This window comes from Callospermophilus lateralis, chromosome 5, assembly GCF_048772815.1.
Source record: "Callospermophilus lateralis isolate mCalLat2 chromosome 5, mCalLat2.hap1, whole genome shotgun sequence".
In the NCBI taxonomy this organism is placed as follows: domain Eukaryota; kingdom Metazoa; phylum Chordata; class Mammalia; order Rodentia; family Sciuridae; genus Callospermophilus; species Callospermophilus lateralis.
The window spans coordinates 61,890,978-61,916,983 of record NC_135309.1 but is presented as its reverse complement, the minus strand read 5'-3'; the positions used below and the strand labels follow the sequence as shown (position 1 = coordinate 61,916,983).

Below are 26,006 nucleotides of genomic sequence, written 5' to 3'. Positions count from 1 at the left end.
TAAATAAAGGTTAGTGAAAAATGACCAATTTTCACAGAATGACATTTTTTAACAAACATTTCTGAAACTAAAAAATAGAGAAAATCTTACTAAAAGGGGACAACTTATTTAAATAAATAATCATACACCTATAGATCATTATTATAAATGGTTGTATGGATTGAAAATACAATTTGGTTCAAAAGCAATTCAGACAATTTCACAAATATCTGATTCTTGATGTTGGTGAGATAACAGATTAGAGCATACATGTATATTTCATGTATTCTGGGTACAAATTACTCTCTGATTTATATTTGTGCTCCCGATTATGGAACATGCACAGTTCATCCCTGCTTTCCAATGGTAGGCTCAGTGAAGACCTGGATGTGGACACCAAAACTGTATTGGGTTGGGAGGAAGGCAGTGGTTGCAGTGTAGCAGAAACAGTTAATTGAAATTCCAGTTTATATTTGTTTCTGAAAAAGGTCCAAAGAAAGAGTTGCAGGACATACTTAACAATGATGTCACATAGGGATAACCATGCCTGTGCCCAGCTCATTGCTCAGAGCTGCAGTCAGAGGCAGAAACTCAGCTAACCACTCCACTCGTTTTTATAGGCTTTAGCAACAGTTGTGTTGCTGGAAGCTTGCACCTGGAACTGATGACATTGGAAATACACTAAATCTTGCACAAATTAGTAATTGTCTCATAATTTTTAGTTTGCATTTAACTACATTGAGCTTTAGAGTGGATCATATATTGTGATTTGGCATTTTAATCCTTATATTTTTAGGTTTTGTGATTAAAATTATCTCTGATTCATATAATCAAGTTTTAAATTAAATGAAAAGAAAACAGACTTTTTAAAATTGGCATATTCCATTGTGACACATTACTTCTCCTTAGCTGTTGCTAAAAATCTGTATTGTAGACTATTTCTGACCTATTCCTAAAGAGCTTGTAAAAATGTCACAGTTGGGCTGGGTGTGAGGTACTTTTGTTTCTCTCATGTTCTTGTGAATCCTCTCTCCATACTGAACTGATTCATTTCAGTGTAAAGCCTGATATGGCATTCATTTTCAAAAGGTCACATTATAAATGAAAAAAAAATGTATTGAACACAAAGCTAAAACCAAGGAAAGAAAGAAAACAGAAAAATGAGCTCTTTGCAAATGTGCTTTCAGGGAGGTTGAGTTACTTAAAGAACACTTAGAAAGTGCAGTATTTATGCCACTCAATCTTAAAAGAGTAGCTACTTATTTTTCTATGTATAATTTTCAGATCCTATCTAATAGTCAAGTAGATTAGTGATTTTAGTATGTATGTGCATACATGCATGTGTCTTTGGACCTGGGTATGAGTATAAATAAGTAAGAGGTTTTGTTTGGATTTATGCACCCACACACTCAACACTAAAATACTCCAGAGAACTCAAAAAATAGATGTAATGAGTGGCAATTATTATTATTATTATTATTATTATTATTATTATTATTATTATTCAAAGATATGCATCATGGTAATAGAAAATAAAATACTCTTGATCAGCATGACTACACCTGTAGGTTGTATAAAACAAGCTAGTGTAAGTGAATGAGACAGTTCTGGCTGAGATCCAAGTTTTACTACTTAGGTAGGACTTTGGGTAAGCTAATTCTGTGAGTTGTATTGCCATCATTTATAAAATGGTGAATGCTATTAAGTTTCTTGCATTCTTGGTCATTCAGTATACATGATGCAATAAATAAGAAGAAAAAGCACACTCCCTGTTCATATAAGATGATTGCTAAATGTTAATTTCCTTTTTTCTTTCCCTTTTAAATGTTTGGCGATATGAAATGAGTCAAACGTGTATTTTAATGCGTGTGTAGTTGAGAGTATATTCATAGTATATAAATGAGGTAGCAAAATTCTAAAATGTATATAAAATTTTCTATTGATTGTTTTATAATACTTATAAAATAAGGAGTAAATATCTGTCTTTTTTCAAAATTATTCCTTTATTATCAGTGAAAGTAATGCATAGTATTAAAAACATCACCTCTGATGCAGAGAGATTCTGGATATGATACAATATGACTTTGTACAACATAAGGGTCAGAGAAAGAAAAGGGAAAGGAATGGGTTGTGTACTGTACCTCAGACCACACTCCTGCCTCCCACACTGTCATGCAGTCCTGTCCCTCACAGCGCTGGGCAGAGGCAGGCTTAGGCCCAGTGCAGTCTCTCTCTCGTGCTCTAATGAGAGTTCCGTTGCTCAGTTGCTGGGTACAGGCCACCTGTCTGCTCTGCATGCCTTTTCCACAAGTTCGAGAACATGTGGTCCATTCTGTCATCATCCATCTAAAAGTAAAACAAGAGTGACTGGAAACATGCTAAAAAATATCCACTGCCATACATCTGACATGTTTAGAATTGGCAGAAAGTTACCTTCAACTTTGTGTGATTTACTAACATTAGCCTTTTATCCAAGATACCTATAATGTCTATTGCCTTAAATTCTCCATGTGTCTTATCTACAGGGCTTGTTTTTAGAATGTCAAAGTGTATGTCACAGTCTATCCAGGTCATCATACATGTTAACTTTTACTGCTCATCAAATTATCCCATCAAAGCACCTTTAAGTATAAAACTAGAAATATCCAGGAGTTATTTCTATTCTTTGCATTTCAAATATTTACTGTAGCCCCATGTGTTAGGTAAACAACCATGAACATTTTCAGAAAGGGAAATTTCTCTTACCAAAGATGGAGGCATACCCTTCCAGAGAGAGGTATATAATGATACAATGTTCAGCTGCTGAGGTGAGATGAGGTGAATGAAGTAGGCATTGTTACATTGTCTTTGGTTACCATGTGAAGGTAACTTAAACACAAGCAATGAGATACCAACATAGTTTATCTGATAAATGAAAGACTATGTGACTAAGGGGCAGGTAGTGTTTAAGCATGGTGTTAGAGTTTTAGTACAGGTCATGTGCTAAAGACTTAAGTCACCAGCTTTGGTGCTCCTCTGAAACTAACCCAAAATAAAACTTTTTTCCTTTTTTTTAAATGAGTATTTTATCACAACAATAAAAAGCCAACAGAGAAAATCAGTACAAGAAGTGGAATCATTGCTGTGACTAGATGTGATCTTGTTGCTCAGAAGCCTTTGGAACTGTTTGCAAGAGGGGTTTGGAAATGTTTGGACATTCAGGTTAGAGGATCCCTAGAATGTTGTAAGTGGAGCTTAACAGATGATTCTGGTGCGAGCTTGAAGATCAGAAAGATACTAGGAAAGCAGACAGGAGGTTTCAAATGAAAAGAAGGATTTGATTGGAACTTGGAGTAGGGCAAAAACAAAACAAACCAAAATAAAAAACAATCAACAAAACCAAAAAAATTTGTTTGCATATTATCCATGTCCTGAGACTAAGTGTGAGCCTGAGTTTAAAGGTGAAGGACTAGTTTTATCTGGCAGAGAAAATTTCAAGGCAGCACAGCATTCAGGCAGTGGCATGGATGTGGCTTGCTGCATTTAGCCAGGTTTACAGTGAAAGCAAGAAGTAGAGTGGAAAGATCTGAAAACTTGAAATTTGACCAGAAACACATATAAAATTGTGGTCATGGAAGTTATGATTGCTGAAGAGGTTAGTACCATAAAAAAGAAGCCAAGTACTTTGCACTAAATAATAGGAAAAATGTGTGTGGGAACTGGCTAGTGATTGGCGAGGCCCTTCATCCCACTGTTTCAACCTCAAGGGTGTAAAAGTGCAAACTTGTTTGAAAGACTTCTTTGAAAAGAGAGCCCCTGGGTGCCTTGTACACACAAGGCTGCCTAGGAAGTTGTTTTTCCAGGAATCATTTCATCATACTCAGCCATACAAGCACTCAGAGGTTTCTGCAGTTACAGTGAAAGAGGCTACTGCTCCCACTGCAGCAGACATTGGCATCCTCCACATGGTGCAAGCTGTGCAGGTATGCAGACTCACAGAGTCAGGGAGGCTTCCACCTAGATTTCAAAAGAAGGCCTGGAAGGTCAGGCATTATGTGACAGGATCTGAGTCCCTGCGTGCAGGCCCTAACAAGATGATGTATAAAACTGTAAAAGTAAAGTCCAAGCTTCAATGAAGACCCCAGGAATTTGGAGATATCAAGAATGCAGATACCAAGGAAAACCAAGGCCAAGACAGAGGCCATGTAGGTTGCTGTAGGCAAGGCCATAGGGTGAGATTATAAGTGCTTTGGAGCTTACACCATGCTAACATGGGCTACAAGATTTAACGCTTGCTTTGCTGGGTTTTGGTTTTGTTTTGGTCCCATCCCTCTTTTCATGCCATTTTTGGAATGTGAATATTTATTGTGTATTATTGTTTTTTATTTTTTTTCATAATTAAGAGTTTGAGTCTAAGAAGAGTTTCAGTCTGAGAAGAGACTTCGGACTTGGACTTTGAATCAATGCTGGAATAGTTAAAACTTTGGGAACTCTTAGAGTCAGACTGGATGTATTTTGCGTTATGAGATGGACACGAACCTTTGGGGGCTAGAGGAAGAATGTTATGTCTTGCTTCTAAAATATCTCCCAAAGACTATGTGCTAAAGGCTATGGTCAAAAGCCTGTGGCATTAATGGAAGGTGGGGCCTGGTTTAAGGAGGCTGGTCACTGGGAGTATGTCATTAAAATATATATTTTGTCCCTGGCCTGCCTCTGACTCTCTTTTTCTTTTTCTGCTTCACTGTGAGGTGAATTTTGCTTTGCTCATCGAAGCCCTTCCACCATTATGGCTCACAACAAGTCCAAAAACAAAGGAGGTAGCTGAAACCTCTGAAACTGTGAGCCATAATTTAATTTTTTTCTCCTTTGTGTTTCTTGGGTATTTTGTCACAGCAACAAAAATCTGACGAATATACAGGTATATCTGAGACAACATGATGATTCATATCCCAGGTAGAATGGAGTAAATGGAGCAAGATTTCAGCATGCTATTCAGAATGACATGCAGTTTAAAACTTATGAATTGCTTATTTCTGGAATTTTCCATTTAATATTTTTGAACTGCAGTTGACTGTGGGTATTTGAAATCTAAATGAAACCACAGATAAGGGATGATTATTATAGTATTTATTGTATATACATTTTGGTATGTTTTTTAAAATTTGTCTTTGTACATACTTTTCTCTTGTTTCCTCTTCTACTTGTTTGGAAACCAAACCATAATCTGAACTTATTCCCCCAAATACTTTCTATTTTCACCTCATGCCATTTGTTCACATAGGGTCCTCTGCCTGGATTCTTGACTACCAGCTCTAAACCCCTTCCTCCCAAGATGACTTCTCCCTCCAGCCAACAGGGTCTGCTGCTTTCCTCTGCCCTCTATCACCTGGCTTGTAGTTCTCATAGGGACTTACAAGATACTCCCTGGGGAGGTGGAGGAGCTTGAAGGCTATTATTGTAGTTTAGCTTTTCATTGCTGTGATCAAAATAGCTGACAAGAACAACTGACAGGAGGGGCTTGCCATTTGAGAGGCTTTAGTCAATAGCAAAACTTCATTTATCTGGGCTTAAGGTGAGGCAGCACATGATGAGCGAAGACCCCAGTGGAGGAAAACTGCTCTTCTCATGGCAGTAGTAGAGACAGTGGGAGAAGAAGCCACAGAAAAGATGTCCTTTTCTAGAGCATCCTCCAATACCCACCTCTTCTAGTTACACCTGACCTGCCTACCATTACTAACCAGTCAGTCCTTTCAAACTAAGATGAACTAACTAGGTTATAGCTCTAATAATCCAATCATTTTACCTCTTAATATTCCTGCATTAATAGGAGTTTGGGGGAGAAATTTGACCCTCCTTTCCATTTAATATATAAATTCCTCAAAATCATAGATCAAAGCCTCGTTCTTTGCATCCATAACATTTTCCATATAATAGAATTTCTAAAAACATTTCTTGGCATGGAAATTAGATTTGTCTGTTTTACAGAGATAGTCTCAATTGCTCCAAATTTGCCTACTCCAATATTCCTAGCAATAATCTACATTTTGAGCAGACATACCCTCTAACAATCTAGTTTGTTCATCTTTAAAATGGTTTAATTTTAAATGATTTAATGTTTCCAGTTCTGAAAAAGGAAATATTCACAGTAACATTTGTAATCCATTACTGAGTCTTACAGGTTCTTGTTTGCTGACCTATCATTTTGCTTTGGAGAATTCCCATGGATTTTGCCAAATGTGCATTTAATCTTCCAAATTCAGCTATATTTTCACACAAGAATATTCCAGAAATATTCACAATTTAAATTGATCTGTGTACCTTTTCCTTCAACTATAGAATCCAGAAGATACTACTGAAAACAGAAGTTTTAAAATTTCATGGAGTCTCATATTTTTAAAATAAATCATTTTTTCAGATCCTTCATATAATAATAAAAATATGCTTTTTATAGTCCTTGAAAACTGCTCAAAAGTAAGAAGTAAATGTAGACTGCATTCTAATTGTTAGGTGCAGGACAGGCTGAACTAAGTTGTCTGCAGGGCAGGCTGAACAAACGTTAGCTGCAGGATAACTCACGCACTCAAACCCCCCTCTGTCTGGTCCTTTATCACCTGTTTGCATCAAGTCTGAACACTCAAGAGGGCACTCAAGGCTGAGCACTCAACCCCTCCCCCCGTTCAAGACTGAACACTTAACCTCCCTTATGCCAACAAGGCAGCTTGCAGACCCAGAGACCCCATTAGATTTGGGCTATAAAAACTCCCTCCCGTTGGGCCCCCCTCTCTTGCTCTCTCTGTCTCTCTTGCTCTTGCTCTCTCTGTCTCTCTTTCTTGCTCTTGCTCTTTCTTCTTTTGCTTTCACTCTCCATTTCACTCTCTCCTCTCCTCTCCTGTCCTCTCTCTCTCTCTCTCTCTCTCTTTGCCCCCCCCCCACTTTATTCTCTCTTTCCCTGCTATTTCTTTCTCTCTCTTTTTCTCCTCTTTTTCACTGCTGCAATAAAGACCTCTTGGTCGCTCTGAGTGTTGTGGTCACTTTCCTTTCACTAATGAAATTATAAATTTAGAATTCACCTAATTTGCAATTATCCCATTTCCTGATCCTGAAGATGCCATATTTTCAAAAGGTTTTTCCTATTGTATCAGTCTATTTTATATTAGGCGCATATGGTTCCATCAGGCTTTTTGTTAATTTTTTCAATACATGTGAATGGAAATTTGAAAACTTACTTCTAGGGAAGAGAAGGGAAAAAAGCAATAGAAATAAAAGATATACTCTGCCAGCAAGACTTGGAAACCTTTTCTGTGATGATCCTTAATAATTGCCCATGTCGTTTCTTGCTTTCCATTATTTTGGCTAACCTCTCTGACATTACTTCTTGGTGATTCAAAATATACTGCCTTCCTTTCCAAAGGAAGGAAGACAATAATCTCTAGGAAAAAAAAAAAAAAAAAAACTTCCAGTCTCCAGCTGCAAAAATTTCTCACTCAAAAATGTACTGACCTTTTAAAAACTATTCATTTTACCAAGTCATTATCAAGGCACTTTTCCTCAAGAGAGCTGAAGTTTGTGATTGAATAGCAAATGACATGTACTGTACACTCTGCTCCCTCACAGACCAAGTTAGGAAGTGACCAAGATGTTCTGTTCCTTAAATCCAGTTCTTCAAAGATTACTGAGGCATCAGAAAAATCTCTTCCATAAAACTAAAAATATTAGGTGGTAAATAAAACAAATGGTTTTAATTCACATAGATTTTGAAATATGTTAACAAATATTCCACATAGATTATTTAGCATTTAAATATATGTTAAAAGTGTGCACCAGGACTGTGGTTATGGCTCAGTGGTACAGCGCTTGCCTAGCATGCATGAGGCCCTGGGTTCAATCCTCAGCACGGTATAAAAATAAATAAATAAATAAAGGTATTGTGTCTAACTACAACTAAGAAATATTTTTAAAAAAGAAAAAATGTGCACCACTTGTGTACAATGAATTGAAGAGCATTCTGCTATCATGTATAACTGATTAGAACAAAAATAAATAAACAAAAATAAAGGCACAGAACATTAAAAAGTGGTCAATTTTGTGTTGTGGTACTACTTCAATTAATAAAATATACACAGAAACACAAAAATACACATTTCTTTAGGTTCATAGATGTACTTTACATAAATACACAGCTAATTGTCAAGGATACCATCCAAGCTGGGAGCAGTAATAACAGAAAAGGGATCACTAAGGGAAAATTTGCTTTGAAATGTATGAATTTTTATAAAAATATATTCATGTTTTAACTGTTTAATTTGAAATAAATTATTTTAATAGGAAAAAAAGTGATATGAAAAGAGAGAGTTTTTGGAAATAGTGATAATTCCAATGATCCAGTACAAAAACCAAAAGTTCTACTTAAGATCTGTCCAGACCCGAATGGAAAGGCCTCAAAAACCTGCCTGTTGAAAATAACAGTAACCTAGGTTATCTATGTAATTACTATCCTGCATTATAAAAGATCTTTACTAGTTCACCAGTTATGGAGTTAGGATTAAAACCATAACATGGGAACATAGAGTATGCGTGATATTATTAAAAGTATATTAATGTTCTTTTGTATTTTGCATAACACTTTATGTCTCATTATTCTCTTCTTTTAGGAGGATATATTTGCATGGACATAGGATTGTTAGAGCAAGAGTGAAAACGAAAGAAAAATTGATAAGCAGCTTTTAATATTTAAAATATATTGAATCTACAGTAAAGCAAGCCCTGAAATTTGAACATTGTAAAAGAAGAAAGTATTTTTCCAAAACCTTTTAAGCGTCCATTAACTTGGCATGAACTGGATCAAAAGAGCTTAAGAACTGAGTTTTACAATGAGGCAGAAATAGCAATGACTGAAGATAGAAAAGAAGGGGCGGGGAAGAGAGGAGACAAGAAAACCAGAACTGAACATCTACCTGGATGACACTCCAGAGATCATCAAAGAGTATTCCAGAGATTATTTAAGAAAGAAAAGTGCAAATATGGGTTAACTTGCAATTTTGCTGCTCTTGCACTTTTATTCCTTCACCTTGTCCCATACTTACTCATTGTGATAGGAGGTTATAAAGTTTATATTAGTTATAGATGACTACAAAGCTATAAACTCTTTGCGTATTTGAGTTCTGCAGTGTGTAAATTCACCGTGACTCCATTGCAGAAGCTATTGTTAAGGGGAGATCAATCCTCTATTTAACCTCCTAAGAATTCACAACCATGCCTAACTGACTGAGCCTCAACAAATTCCTGAATGTCAGATAAAATAAATAATATTGTTGCCATTCTCAAGGAATCAGTCCAGCCTCACACTCTTCATCATCCCATTCCTAAAAAAAATTAGGGCTTTTTAACAGTAGGGCTGAGTTCTACTCAAGTTCAACATTAATTTTTATGAGATAACATGTAAATTTTCAGTAGCCCTGTGATGGCAGCTGTAATGGCTTCTCCGAAATTAAACTCAGGTTCATCTTGTCTCTGCTTCATCTTCTTGTTACTAAGGCCTGGTCTTCCTCCTCCTACCCCACTCTCAACTGCTTGACATAGATATTTTGTCTCCTACTTAGGAATCTCTTGCCTGCTTTCCTAATACTTACTGGGAAAATAAGGAGCTGGGTCAGAAATCGGGAAGTTTGCACCGAGAACTAAGGGAGAGGAAGTGAGGAACTAGCTTCAGGAAACAGAAGGACAACTCTGTCCCTATTATTCTGCAGTTATTCTGGTCCTGCCCCATCCTACCTTGATTTATTGACCTCTGGAAAGTTCTAATGTATAATTTCAGAGAACATAAAAGCAAATATCTAAACTTAACTAAATAACCAGATTTTTGAAGAGGTGATCTACAGGTTACCAAGTAATCTTAATTACTTCTCACCACAATCTCCCCACCCCCATCCCCAGCTAAGTGGTTGTATTTACACTATAGAGAACACAAAGTTGTAAATATTCACCTTACATTCTTAGACTTTGCTTCTTTAAAAGTTCACATTGTGGTACATATCCCTTTGTAAGCTATCTAAAAAAATGTGATTCTAATAATATTCTGAGTATGCTTTAGGGATAGTAATATAACAGCCAAACAATGCTTGTAGGGTTGCTGGCATAGGGTACCGTGTTTGACATGGCTGCTCGTTGCACTTCCGAATCTGTGGCTCTGGTTTTGTTAAGTGTTTGCATTTCTTGTTGTCGACGATGCTGATATTCTTGCTCATGATTTTTGTGCAGGACACCATTGTCTTCCTTTCTCCTAAAAATTGCAAATTAATATATAAAGCAATGTTATCATAGTCATTTATGAAATGAATTTATATATTCATAGGCTTGTAATTTTCATAGATATTTTAAACTAATTTTAAGTTCCATCCATGAAGATAATACTATTTATAATTTACATAACAAAATGTATTTCCAGGCTTAAGAATTTTTTTTTCTCCTTAGAAAGTAAATGGCAAGCATTTATATTACAAAGTGATAGTAGCAACCTAAGTGGACAAGAGGTTAATAGAAAGTTTTTGTTGTAATAAACTGTGGTTGTCTTTTAGCATTAAGTGGTTGAAAACCATGTGTGTGGGCTGGGGAGAGAGCTCAGAGATAGAACACCTGCTTAGCATGTATAAGGCCCTGGGCTCAATCCCTAGCACCCAGAAAAACAAAACTGGGTGTGCATAAAGCATTAGGAATCCTCTTTCCCTAATGGCCCTTTTTTTGAAAGCACAGAAAAAGCACACAGATGTGTGTGCACATTGAATCGTCTGGTTGTGCATCACCAGAGTCCGTAGTGAGTGACAGGAAGCAAGCTTACTTTGATTATAACTCAGAACTTAACTCCTGTTTACCTCTGAGAATTCTAGACCCTGAGATTTCCAGAATTTTTTTTCTCTGCAATGATTATTATTTTTTTCTGAGAACAATCATAGGCCTCTTACCATTTTTTCACTGGTTTTCAAAAAACTCCCATTTTGTACTTTCTATGCTATGATAGAAGTTAGGAAGTAAGAATGACTATTTGCCTGTATATTCATTTTGCTTACAGCTCTATAATCACAATTCCTTGATAATACTATTATTATTGACTTAAAGTCTAGTAAATATGTACTAAATTCTGTTTCTCCATTAAAGTCTTATATGTAAATAATCTGAGTAAAAAAAAAAAGACATCTAAATAAGATTTAATAACCTATTTTAATTGATGGTTTCACATTATAAAATAATTAAATCAGCCAACAATTTTTAAAGTCAGGTGGGTCACGAAGGATTACGAAGAAGTCAGAAATCTTCTGGGTCTACATTGAAAGGCCTGTTAGTCAGGGTCCTATGACTGTCATGCGATGGTAATTAGGAAGCTCAGAGCATTCATGCTGGTCATGCCAAACATGAAAGGCTAGGCTGGCGCCAGAGAGGTCACTCTGTCACTCAGTTAACAGAAAGAGGAGGCTGGCATCAGGAAGGAGGAAAGAAGAGATGTAGAATGAAAGTTATTTTCATTTTGAAACGTTTCTTACTTCAATGAGTGATTGAAAGAAAATGGGGCGGCCAAGTAGAAGGGAAAAGAACAGGTGCAATTCAGGATCATTTTTGATTTTCATCTCAATAATACTGCACACAGCCTCACCACTATTCATTGTGTTCAAAAATAAAAACATATATACATATATACATGTGTATTATGTGGAAATTATATCTGTGATTATTATTGCATGTCTTTTATGAAAACCTTCAGTATTTTCTGTCTTTTAACAGACAGCACAGTGTTGTCCAATTGGAAAATTCCTGCATTGCAGTACCTTTGGCCAAGGACCTCAGGCACTAAGGGCCTGCCTGAGGGCCAATAGCTACACCCTCAGAGGTCCTCTTACATTACTGGTACAGCTTGATGCTAACTTATAGAGAGAAGTCACCTTTCATGCCCAGGTACACACCTAGGTAATTCCTTTGCAGATCAAAAAGGGCAGTGTGTGATACTTGACTTAATCATAGATTCTCAATGTCTATCAATGTTAAACTGCTAGAGAAACAAAACCAACTTTGTCTCATTTAGAATTTTCTTTCTTTTTTAACACATAGAGAAAACAGACCTCATAAGGTATAGGTTACTTAAATGTAAAAATAAAAGGGTTTTGGTTACCTTCCTTCTGGCTTCCTGTGCTTCAGGGACTGGGTTATGATTTTACACATATATTAAGTAGATATACAAATTTTGTTTAATGAGTATTAGTTATATGTTATTATGATGAATACTGAAACTATAGTTAAAATAAATGTGACTTATGAAATGTAAATGTTAGTTTTAAAATTTAATTTGAAGCCCTCATAGTTATAAAATATTCCTACAAGAATATAGTTCCCTAAACTGATTTAAATAATGGCACTTTGCCAACTATGGCACAAAAAGCATGACAAACACATAATCCAGAAAGCTTGTGCTGAACATTTATGTAGTCACAGAATAAATAACTCAGGACTAATCATGTTGCATTTCTGCCTTTTCTTAGAAGGTACCAAAACTAAGTTATGTAAGCACAGAATTAACACATTAAGCTATTGGAAAAAAATCTTTTAAGTGTAAGATTAATATTGCAGAAGAAATATGGGCATCGTCCTCATTTTAGGGAGCTCCTTGTTGGTGCTCCAAGTACAAAAGTGTGTGAATACAAATTGGGACATTTCCATCCATGTTGTAGCAAGGAAGCTCAATAGCCTAAGTTTTTGGCAGTCAGGAGAAGCTTAGCTCCACTTTTTTCTTTCATTGAACAAAAACAATAGAATCAGGAAAAAACATATTGCTCAGCTGCAGACACATCATGCCTTTGAAAATACAACTAAGATCTTAAAGCCATATGGGAATGTTATTGTTTAATTTTTTTTCTATTTTTTACATCCAAGCCAGCACTGGAAATTTCTATTCTAGCATCTAATTGCAGTATGTACAATTCGTCCAATACTGTGGAACCTAGGGGTAAATAAAGCAATGAAGTAACTGCCCTTCTGTCTGAACAATGAGTAAGCTGTGGATAGTGTGTTATCTGCTTGATGGTAAACTAACTTCACCTGTGCCATTCCCAGTAACAGTCATGGGGAAATCTGTTTGGTTGTTTTGGATATGGTTAAAAATAAAATAAAATCATCATTATGCATTCATCTCTTTAAGGAATTTGGGCAAATCTAAAAAAAAAAAAAAGATTCACTTTTATTGGCTGATTTTTTTCTGCTCTGAAGACATTTAACAAAGATCACCCATTAGATTAAGTGAGCCTTCTTTTTCAGACTCACACAGAAGCTTTTACTTATTTTTTCCTGTGCCCTGTGTTTAATACATAAAAGATAAAAGGGATATTTAAAAATAAAATTTGTCTATCTAGGTTGATCATATTTGTAGAACTTACATCATAAGTGCAGACACACATTACTGTGGGTAGATTCTGTGTTTCAGTACGCGTAATTGAAACTCTCTAGATATTATTGGACAACCTGATTTTTAAAATAAAGTTGTGGAACTTTATAGGAGAAATATTATGTGTATACATGTGCATATACAGTTGTCTTGATAATTTTCTTTTGAAAATGTTACTTATTTTCTATTAACTAATGATGACCAGTAAGCCATGAGAACTAAAAGTAAATATATTTTGATGAGAAGAAGGACTCTTCTCTAAGCACTTAGAGCTACATAAAATGCTTACAATTCTTTATGCATGCATTTTAAAAATCGGAACTTCTTCCAAAGTCACTTTATGTAATTGTTCTGGTTGGATATGAGGTGTCCCCAAGAAGTTTGTGTGTGAGACAGTGAAAGAAAGTTCAGAGGTAAACTGATTGGATTATGACAGCCTTAACCTAATCAGTAAATTAGTCCTTTTGAATGAATTAACTGACTGGTAACTGTTAACAAGTAGGGTGTGGCTGGAGGAGGTAGGGCTCTGTATTTTGTTCTTGGTGAGTAGAACTCTTTTCTCTGCTTCCTGATTACCTGGTCCTGAGTTGCTTTTCTCTGCAGTGATGTTCTGCTTCAATTTGGACCAAGTTGGAGTTGGCCATCTATAGGTTGAGACCTCTGAAAAGGTGCATATCTAGCAAACTTTTCTAAAACGGTTCTTTTTTTTTTTTTTTTTTTTTTTTTGTCACAGTGGCAAAAAGCTGACTACAACAATTTACTTCTTCTTCCTTTCAGTATTGGGGATTGAACTCAGAAGCATTCTACCACTGAGCTACACGCCCAGCACCCTAGCCCTTATTTACTTAATTACTCATTTTTATTTATTTTTTTATTTTTATTTTTTTGTTGTTTTTTACAGTGCTGGAGATTTAACCCGGGCCTTGTGCATGCTAGGCAAACACTCTACTAGCCCCCTTTTTAATTTTTGAATCACAGTTGTTCTAAGTTGCCAAGGGTGGTGTGAATTTTATGATTCTCTTGACTTATCCTTCTGAGTTGCTGGGATTACAGTTGTGCACCACCATGCCTGGCTACCATTTACTTATTGATCGTTATTTTTTACATTTCCATAAAATATTTTTCCCTCAGGGTTTGAGCTCAATACTAAAATGACCATTTCAGTTTTTATTATAATAAAAATTATTATGCATTGTTTACAACACTTATCTATAATCCAAACTGATTTTGTCACTTCCATGCATGCAAATATTTTAATGGGGCCGATAACCTTCAAGATAAATTTTACTTGAGTACTAGCATCACACTGAATGAGCTTCATGAACTGGCTTTCCTCCTACTTTTATGACCTAGGCACTTTCCACTCCTCAATCTTCATAACTTTCTCATTGGCCCCAGAGCTGTTGCACATTTGTTTATCCCTGAGAGAATTTCTGTATCACCTGTTATTGCTCCATATGGTGCTTTTAGTATCAACTGACACCTTATTAGGTAGATGTGAAATTTATGAAAGTAGGAACCATTCATTTTTTTTATTCATCTAATAATAGATGGTGTATAATCAGTATTAGTAAAGAAATGAGTGAATAAAGTATAAACTGGCAATTTTAGCCTTCAGTGATTTCTGTACTAAGAAGTTCATCTCAACACTGAGTTTCCTTAAATGGTATTTTTTTTTCAAACAAAATGACCTATTATGGGAAATAATAATCTATGGCAAATCCAGCTCATGGATCATCATTTAAATATTTAAAATCGAGCTGGTAAGAATTTTATGGTAATATAAAAATGTTTGTATACTATTAAGAAAACAAATTAGAATACAATGTATATTTTATTATTGAAATAAAAGAATGCAAATAAAAATGGAAAATAAATATATTTGGTGCTCTTTCTTTAGTTAATAACATTTATGTTGGAATAAGAGTATATCAACTTTTAAAGTGGAAAAAGAAACAAACTGAACATCCAAAAATGTTCTTTTCTGTCCAACACATTCTAAAAGATTTTAAAAGGTGCAAGCTTCTGCATACTGAGAGGTGGTCTCTGATTTGAATCCAAAGGCTGGGATACGTCCATGTGATCTGGACATGGATAAGGAAAGCAGGGTATCTAGAGGGGCCTAAAATGCTAAGATGCTAAGGGGTGGGAGGCTAGAGCAACATGGATGAATGGGAAGAACATACAATGTTGGCTTATTATTTTTCTTCAATTTGTTATCTCTTCAAATTGTATCCCTAAAAGCATGTCTAACCCATTTGTTTCAAAATGGACTGTTGAATCTTTGCCCCTCCATTCAAGGTTTTATTTTTTTCATTCATCCATTCACTAGATCAAAATAAATCCTAAGGTTGTTAATGGTGATTCTGCATGCAGCCTTCCAATATTCCAGAGTGGTATTTTTTACCAGGGATGAACCCAGGGGCACTCCACCATTGAGCTACATCCCCAGTCCTTTTTTGTATTTTGTCTTAGAGGTATGGTCTTGCTGAGTTGTTTAGGGCCTCATTAAGTTGTTGAGGCTGTATTTGAACTCATGATCTTCCTGCCTCAGTCTCCTGAGCCACTGAGATTACAAGTGTGTGCCACCAGGCTTGGCAAGAATGGTAACTTTTTAATGCCTCTCAAGTCCTAAGTCATTCAAAATAGGTCTTTTACATCAAATTTTTAATGAACCTCTGAAGATTCAAAATCGTTTAAAATGCCTATTCAAATATTTTAATGTTTTAGAACTCCAATGCAAAGTAAACATTATTTCAGAAATACATTTTAAGACAGTTGAAAATAAAGACGAGTTTCAATGGTTGATGCTAAAATAAAAGTGATATATCCATTCAAAGTTTTCTAGCCTACCCTCTGTCCTTGAAAAACCTGTTAGGAAAAGTATTTGAGTGTTAATAAATTTATGTTAAATTTATTTGGAATTATCAATACTTTTAGATTTTTTTAGAAAACAGTCTTTTTTAAAACAGAAAATGCTTCTATGTTAGGTTTTTAATAACTTGTAATAACTGGCATTCATAAATTCATACAAATGTATAGTGAATAAAAGTAGTTTAAATTATTTTAAAACTTAGTTGCAGGTATTGACATAAAATATTATTAACAATAAAAATTTATGTAAACAACATTAAATATTTTTTTTAATTTCTTATCTCCAATTAGTACTGCCAATCTAATATCTTCCAACAAAATTAGAAAACTAACTTGTCAAACATTGAAACTTTATACTACCTTGTGATACCTTATTTGCTCTTAATATATTCATATGAAATAGAATACTGCAATTGTTATTTCTCTTTGCTGTTGGAAATGAATTTTGCATGAATCTGTTTCCAATGTTCTGTGTTTTGAACACACTCTCATTTAATTCATGAATATGCTGAAAGATTACAAAGCCCTTCCTGGCTATAAAATCAACAACACAAAGTTAGAAACAATGCAATTCTTGAAAGCCTGTCCATCTACTTTATTTATGAACTGAAAAGAAAAATAATACCCAATAGCCCAGAAATATTTTGGCATTGACATTATTATGTGCCCTATTAACATAGTCATAGATAATTGAAAACTGTTGACTAAACAGTGCAACCAAGTTCAGAAAGACGGTCTACACCAGCACCAATCATAGAGGAATTGTAAATAATTAGGAGGAGTATGTTGCAAAATCTGCCATTTCAAATAAAAATAAAGACATATAAATTCTTAAATGAAACGTCTCTTTGAATCCAAGAAAACCTGAATAATCTCTAGAGGACATTCTCTATTTTGTGGAAAGAAAATATATGAAGCTTGTTGAGCTGATCCTGAAGCAGTATGGCCAGGAGGAAAGGGGACTTGAGCCCAGGAGTGGTGGATCTGATCCTGGGTCCACCCATCACAGGACCCTGAGAGGTCCTGGTCTCTAGGTACTTCAGCTATATCATCTCCATGATGAAGAAATCATGTGTAAAGGTCTCTAATAGTTCTCTGACTCTGAGACTAAAACTATCTATTGTGAATCTCTATTCCTTAAGATTTAGAAATTGACAAAACATACTCCAAGAATCATCTAATATGATTTTTGGGAAAATTTTTAATCCTAAACAATTTGCTATTTCAAACTGAAGGTTGACAAGTTCTGTATGTTTTGCTGTATCTTGTAACAGATCACAATTTTAGGAGAAAAAAAAATGAGGATAATATAATTCACTGGGCAAACGTTTTCCTGTCCAGGCTTTTAAAATGCAAACTGATTTTAATGACTGTTCTTCACTGATAATAAGGTGATCCATCAGACTCTCTGTCAATCCCCTCACCCATACCCCACCCTGACCATCGGACAGAGACTGACTGGTCAGTGGACTGAAGGCATGACTAAAATTCTTATCTGAGTTGCAGTAAAGGAGAAATATGTAACTGCATATTCCATTGAGAACGTATTTGTTCCAGATTATATTTTTGTTTTATCTGTGTAACAGATGTGACTCAGGTAAAGGAAGATGAGCCTTGCTATCGGTGCAGAATGGGAGAAGCAGGCGACCAGGAATTTGTATGTATAAAGGTTGTTCTCAGGAGAAAATAGGATGATAGCAGACTGAAGTCACTTGGTAATAGTGTGGCCTGAGGGGAAAAATGGCCACTGGAAATTTCCTTGTGGCAAGAATGACTGAGAACATTTTTTTAATTTGAGAGAATTATTTGAAATCTATTTGTTATAATTACCTTATATCCTTGGCAGCAAACAGTGTGCTGTATAATATCACCTCACCCTGCCTGCTGGATTGCCCATGCCTGGTGGCTCCAGAGGGCCAGGTGACGCAGGCAACAGGTGCAATCCGAAAGCTATGAGCACTCTGCTAATGACTGTTCCTCCCCTCTTCACCTCTGAATGTTCCCACATGCTCCTGCTCTCTTTTGAGAACACTGTTTATTGCTCTCCCTGCAGCCTCCAATGAGGTAAGCATTTTGCTTATGCTCTGGTACCTTTGGGATCTAGAAGCAGTGTGGGTCTCTGTGTTCCTCAGTGCCTCTAGCAGACCCTTCTTCCTTTCTGCTTTGAAAACTCTAGTTTTGTATCAGACTATACAATGCATCACCCTTCTTGTGATCAAATGCAAACTCCAGAGTCATTCCTTCTCCTTATGTTTAGATTTTGGCTCCTGGCTTATTGTCATATTTTTCTAACCCTGCTCCTGGTAAATTCTTACAATTACACTATCAATTTGAGTGATTCTGGCACTATGTGTACCTGGCCCTCTTCTCTCCACTGTGATCTTACTTTTGATTTTAGTTATGCAAGTAACTCCCTCACCACTCTGTATGACCAATCACTATTATCTGATCCATAATCTCAGCTCTATTTCCTATTATATCTTGATTTTCTAGCCCCTTAGTACTCTGTGTCTAGGGATTCTTTAACCCCACCAGGCTCTATGTCTATTGATACTATCACATTTTTACTATCTTTAAATCCTGTCATACCTTTGCTTTCCTCCTCACAGAACTAAAGTTCACATTTCACTGTTTCCAACTTGTTACATAAACTTTCAGATCATAAAACATAAAATCGGAATCTGATTTTATTTTATCATTCTCACCTGGAAATTCCCAAACTTACTCCACATGAGTACCTGCATACTGTACATAGTTAGAGAATAAAGACATCATGAGGACTGGTGTCATTCTAAGCTGATACTACTAACTTCAAGTGGATCATTAGTGCTGTCACACAATCAAAATATACGTGCCCATTCAATTTGTCTCCTTATTAGTGGCCACTTCACATCCCTTTTTTCAAATTCTATTACCTCCTTTTCTACCCTCACTCTCACAAAGACTACATTTTTCGTAGAAAATAAATGTGGATGTGTAACCGATGTGATTCTGCAATCTGTATTTGGGGTAAAAATGGGAGTTCATAACCCACTTGAATCTAATGTATGAAATATGATATGTCAAGAGCTTTGTAATGTTTTGAACTACCAATAAAAAAAAGGAAAAAAAAAAAAGAAAATAGATGCAGTAAGAAGAATATTGCCATAAGTTCTTGGCACTAAACTCTTTGCGTGTTACTAGTGATGGACTGTCCATATATTTGTGTAAAGCCAACTTTGGCATCCTGTCCCCCAACCTATGTGGATATTGTTTCATCAAATGTTTGCTGTCACCTTTGCATTTCTAGTTTTCTGTTCTGTTCTAGAAAATGCACACTGACAAACAAGTATGTATAATTTCTCTTATTAAAAACAACAAATTTCGTTGATTCACATTCTTTTTTAGCAACTGCCACATTTCTTTATTTTCTTCTTTCAGCAACATTCCTAGAATCCCTTAGAGTTCCTTTCTCTACTTATTCTGTCATTTTCTTTTGAATTCACTCCACTTGGTCTTTTAAGCCAAACATGTCATTGAAATGAATTTCTACGGGGTAAGAATTGAACTTCTGTTTCAAAGCTACTAAATGTAATCCATTAAAAACACAATCATGTAATATATTTAAATGTTACAGTCAACTCTTCCTCTACATTATTTTCCATTGGTAGTTTTTGATAGTTGATAATTTTCTCCTTGTAACAGCTCTATGTCAGATGCCTAGCAAGAGTTTTGCTCTCCTGTGTGTCTTCTCCTATGTGTTGGCTACTCATTTTAAAATGTTTTGCACCTTCCTCTTCATCCTTCCAGACTCTCAATGCAGAGTACCCCAAGTCTCAGTCCTCCAACAGCTTCTCTCGCTCTCACTCCCCACATTTGTTCATTTGGTGACTTTTAGTCTCAATATTTTAATATTTCATCCATGTACCGAGTATCTCTAATATTCTCTCCTGAACACCAGAATTTTATACCCAACTGCTTACTTGGGATCACCCTTAGATATTAGGCACCTTAAACTGATAATGAGAATAAAACTCCCTCCTAATCCTGTGACTTCACTTTCCTATGTAAATCCATGGTGGTTTCATATTGCTAGTGGCTAAAACTATCACATTCATTCTCTGACATTCATAGCTCTACATGTTTCTATCAATATAATCTGTTAGTTCTACTTTGAGATTTTGTACAGACCCTGACCACTCTTCCCTCCCACATTGCTAACAAAGTGGAATGGTACAATTATTATTCTTTTTCCTGGATTACTGTAGTGACTTCCAAACTGATCTCTCCTTCTACCTTTTTGCTCCATTCAGCCAACTCTCAACTTGGAAACAAACAAACAAACAAAAAAAACCTTTAAAAATGCAAACCAGATTAAGTTACTCCTCTATTTAAGCATTACCATAAGCATCCCACACCATCCAGAGCAAAGAAGGGCCATGCCAGCCTTCTTGCTATTCCTGAGCAACCAGCCCTACTCATACCCCAGGACTTCCACCAGCCCCATACAACCTTCATGGTCATGTCAGAGTTTATTTGTTTGTTTGCTTATTTGTGTTAATTCATCCTGATCTTATTGAGGGCTTTTCTGACCACCATATTTAAAACTGAACCTACTCCCTCTATTCTTCATACTCCAGATTTATTTCCCATCCTTGCTTATTTTTCTCCAGATACTTTTCACACTTTGATACCTTAATGTATTATTTATTTGTCTACTTATTTTCTGTCTTCTGTACAACAAACACACTATCCCACCTGCCAGTCTCACCTGCCAGTCTCTTTCTGCACTTTCCCAGGCTTCTGCAGCAGCAACATTAAGCTTTGCATATTGATATTCCTTCACGAAAAAACCAAATAAATTTTTCACTTCTTTACACAAACCATGTCATATTATATACAGTATACACACACACAATACCTTTATGTGGTAAAGATTTCTCCTTTTGTTCTTAGGAGGCATCTCAGACACAGAGCTGTATAAAATGTTATTAAGTGGAAGTAACTGAAATAATAATATGCTATTGATGCACAGGAATGCACAGGGAAGGCAGAAGTCCGTGACTGGGATCTACTTGCCCTTACTATTCACTACTTCTGTGAGCAACAAAAATCTACTTAATCTGTGGTACACAAATTTCTCATGGGCAAAACAAAGGTAAGATGAAGTGATTTCTAAGTCTGACATCTTATGTTGAAGTAAATTCATTCTTTTGTCTCCTTAGTCTCTGACATGAACACAAAAATAGAAAATCTTGGAGCACAATTTCAGAAAAATAGTAACATGCTTTTAAAAACTAACAAGCTAAAGAATTAGGGAAATTATGTTTTTTCCCATATATTCTGTATATTTAGCCTAAGTATGCAGACAACACAGAAGCAAACTCAATACTACTCTGTCAAAACATGCTTCCAATTCTTGCAGTCTACAATTCTTGCGGGCAGATGTAGTTTGGAATCCAGAATTTTGAAGATTTTATCAAATTAATACAGTACAAAAATATTGCATAACAACTTAAATAATGTCTATGGAACCTAGTGCATTACAAACAAAATTCACTACTATTTATGCAATGCAATACAATGAGTCATCACATTAGTGAAATATGTAACAATTCTAAATACTTTTTTTCAGTTCAAGGCAGATTTCGCTACAGAGTACTTCAGGTACTTAGGTACTAAACAAATGATCAAAAAACCTCAGTTTCCAATCCTTTATGGATTTTGGAATTGCAGATTAGGGGTCTGGAATCTTTCTTACTTATCAGTGGTTAGTGAGAGAACAACTGCTGTTTTGGAGAGATGAATATTTAAAATTTTTTTCACCTCCTCCACATGTGGCATCGCAGTCTTCCCAGCCTGTGTGAGTCCACATGAAGAGGGGTTCTGGTTCTTTGGAGCTCTGATTCTCTGGAACAGGGTCTGATGGGACAGTGTATTCATAGTGAAGACCATAATTCTGATCTTGAAACAGGAGTACCTATAACATATAAAAATGATTAGGACACATTTGATGTGAAATATAAACTAAGGACACTGATATTTTAAAATGCCTATTGCATGGCAAGGATACCTCTTTAATATGTAGCAGAAAAATGTGACAGTACTCTTAAATATCAAAATTGTCATGGTTTTGAAAAGATAGGACCCTATAGTTACCTCTGAGCCTAAGAGGTCATGAAGAAAAGTTCACTTGAATGATATCAGAAATACCTGGTAATTTATTTTCAATTTGATGGACTAAACAGTTTCTCAAAGAATTGGCACATGCATGATGACTTTGGTTGGGGTGGAAGGGAGTGTTGGCAGGAATGTGTGTTCCATCTGGCATTAAGATATGACCCACAGTATGATATCAACTGTGACCTTTCCACTTGAATAAGAAAAAATAAACAAGAAGTCCCCAAGTTAACAGAGGACTCCTCTTTCTTCCAGCCTCAGGTGAAGACTTAGAGGATCATATCTCCCTAAGGACAGAGAACTTCTAAGCCAACTGGAGGATAAAACTTTCATTCCATGTATGCTTGCAGTTAACTTTGAATTTTGGCAAATTGATGAATTTTCCACTTGTAGTAAAAATTGTTTTCTTCAAAAATGTTAAAATGAATTTATAAATAAACATTAACTTAGTAACTGTGCATTTATGTACATACAAATAAACAGTTCAAAAAACCATAAAGGATGTGTGGGAAGGACTGAACTCTAGGTTACACTGCACAGAACCAAGGCAAGGATCATGTCTGTTTTGTTCTCTACAGGTACCCAGGACCAAGCTCAGAACAGGATCATAATGAATACTTACTTATACATAGTGTATATATGTATATACATATGTATCTATGTGTATGTAATTAAATGAAACAATGAATGACGATTTTTCTTCATCAATTCGTTTTCAGAAAATCTGTCAAACAACCACATGAAATACATCACTTCAATGACTCTGAGAAACTATGGGAAAAATGTATATAATACAATGTGAAGCACAAAACACATATTCCTACATTTTAAAATCATGCTTAATTTTAGGAAACTTTGTGCAATATTTCACCTGTGTTCATACAGTTGTAATGATACGTAAAAAGAGTTAATACTCTGTGGGGAAAAAAAACTAAATGAACCCAAAGTTAAGGGTCTGCATTTCTATTATTTTTTCCCACTGTTTTTTTTTTTTCTCAAAGTTTTGTTCAAGGTATCAACAGAAATACTAATATATGTTTAATGGTGAATTAAGTGTTGAGTTTATAAAATAACTACACGATAATAAATATAAGCCTGGCATAGTGGTGTATATGTAGGAAGATTGCAAGTGTAAGGTCAACTTGGGCAACTTAACAAGATCCTGTCTAAAAAATTGAAAAGGTCTGGGAATGACATAAAAAGGGCTAGAGATGTAGCTCAGTGGGAGAATGTCCCTGGGTTCAATCCCCAGCATTACCAAAAAAAAAAAAAAAAAAAAAAAAAAAGAAAAAGAAAAAGAAGAATAAATAAATAAAACCATTTTTAAGTTCACAAATGAGTAACACACTAGGTACTAATTCAGAATACATCACAGTGCTTACACAGTGCTTATTTTGGCTTCAATATCTCAAATATCTCATTTGATGTTGCCAATTATAGGCTACTTTCAGCCCAATAAGTTTAAAGAGAGAGAACTCAGTTTTTTTTTTTAAACTACTTGTTTATGCTTTTAAACCAGACTATTACATAATTTTAAATGATGGAATAAACATAAATAACAACTATTTGCCAACTTAATTAATTACATGAAAACATGTCTATTTTACCTAATAAACTGCCTTTTCATTGATAGAACTTGAGGTAGTCCTCGAATATCTAATGCCACTTAAAATAGAGACATTGGCCACAAAACCATTAGCTCTTTCTTAAACCATTTGAATTTGGCAGTATTCTTTGCAAAAGGAAAGTGTGACCATGTTACAGTGGATGGGCACATATGGAAGCATGGCAGCAGAGGGATTGCCTTTCAAAAATCAGTACCAGCTTCGAGTCTGTAATAGTCATTAAAGAAAAATATCTTAGAAGTGCAGTTTCCCTTGGATTACTGAATAAATCCAGGTCACATAGATGCCTTCTTTTAGACATAGTTCACTGACTTTAATTATACTTCATGCTTCCAGGAAAAACCTTGGTAATTACCAGTCAGATTAAAGATTCTGAACCAATGAAGCTCCCTCTGCCCAATACCAAGGTCTCTCATATACACTTTTTAAAGTAAAGGCTCATTATAAGAGACTTGGTCTTGTTCCATTAAAAAAATGTAGGATACACTTATATAAGTTAGCAAACATAATAGCATTTTCTGAAACCTAATCATTAAAAATATTTTTGCTTTGATAGTTATTGCATGTGACCCAATCATAGAAGGAGCTATATATTACTCAAATAATAGCAGTCATTTTTTTCTTTTTTTTCTAGGTGGCACAGAGGACAGAAGGGAGTTTCCAATTGAATTTATAGAGTAGGACACAAAGGGTTAAAATAATTATTTAAATTATGTATATTTATTGTCCAAGGAATTTTAGTATAAAGATCTCAACTTTATAAAAGAAAGAATGCAGTGAACAATGATTATTTACTTACAGTTAAATAATTTATTAGATAACACTATGCACCATGCTTAACTTTCCTCATACTTAGTTCTTTTTAGTCAATCAAATGAAATAACAACAATCATACATATCACACAGTGTTATTATGTGGATTATGTGTTGCACTGAGTATAAAGCACCCTTGGCCAGTGTCTGATTCTTAGTGCTCAATGAATGGTGAATATTATTAAGATTGGAACAGAAGGTACACATCCACTTACCTTGCTCCCTGTATTGGTGATGGTAAAGCATAGTGATTGCAGTTATATAGAACCTTGTAATTTAAATTACGGTTTTTGGACCAGAAATAGTGGCATCAGGTAGAAACTGGTTAGAAACACAGATCTCAGGTTCTGCCTCCGAATCAAATCAGTAGAATGTACATTTTAACAAGAACTCCACGCAATTAGTGGGCACTTTAAAGGAGTCAATGCAAATGAGCCAATATGTGATCTGAACCTCTGGCTCCTATATTAGCAACACAGATGTCTCCAATTGAAGATAAAGTCAACATAAAATGTGTGGAGATATTAAATAATGTGGCATAACACACTCCAAAATAAACAGCCAATGGATCATGGCTTAGATCAGTTTTATGTGTAGATGTAAGAAGGTGCTGAAATGTCTGAATTTTAGAACACTTTTTGCCACTAAAATAGAAAACTCATGCTAGTGATATATTCAGTCCTCTGGCTCCTATGGAATCATCACTGACTGTCACAGTTAAGGTCAAAGAGGCTTGTATACCTGCCACCAGCCTGGACAGAGCCCCATAATCCTAACCCTTTCTCCCCAAATCTCTTTGGACATGTATCTAGTCTTTTAATAACTTTAAGCCTAAATTATCATCCCAAACACTCAAATTTTCATAAGTCTTTACTGGAATCTATTGACCCAGTAAGCAAGCCTAACAGGGTAAATGAGAACACTGATATGTGTGAGTGTGTGTGTGTGTGTATGTGTGTGTATGAGTATAAATATATAAATATATATATATATATATATATATATATATATATATATATATATATATTTATTTATTTATTAAGCAAATTATTTTCCTCATCAAAAAATATTTTATCAAATGCATTTTATATAGAATCAGGCAATACCCACAAAATGGATTTTGAAATGCTACAATTTGCAATATTATATAGCAC

At 35.3% G+C, this 26,006-nt stretch overlaps 1 protein-coding gene across 1 annotated transcript in view; it reads right to left on the bottom strand.

The window, feature by feature from the left end:
• Adamts19 (ADAM metallopeptidase with thrombospondin type 1 motif 19) overlaps window positions 1-26,006 on the bottom strand; it is a 268,784-nt gene that overhangs the window by 28,916 nt on the left and 213,862 nt on the right. The window contains exons 18-20 of the mRNA XM_076855917.2: window positions 22,061-22,214; window positions 10,102-10,237; window positions 2,121-2,325 (exon numbers count right to left, since the gene is read on the bottom strand). Coding sequence (XP_076712032.2) covers window positions 2,121-2,325; window positions 10,102-10,237; window positions 22,061-22,214 — 495 coding nt within the window. The remainder of the gene's footprint in view (window positions 1-2,120; window positions 2,326-10,101; window positions 10,238-22,060; window positions 22,215-26,006) is intronic.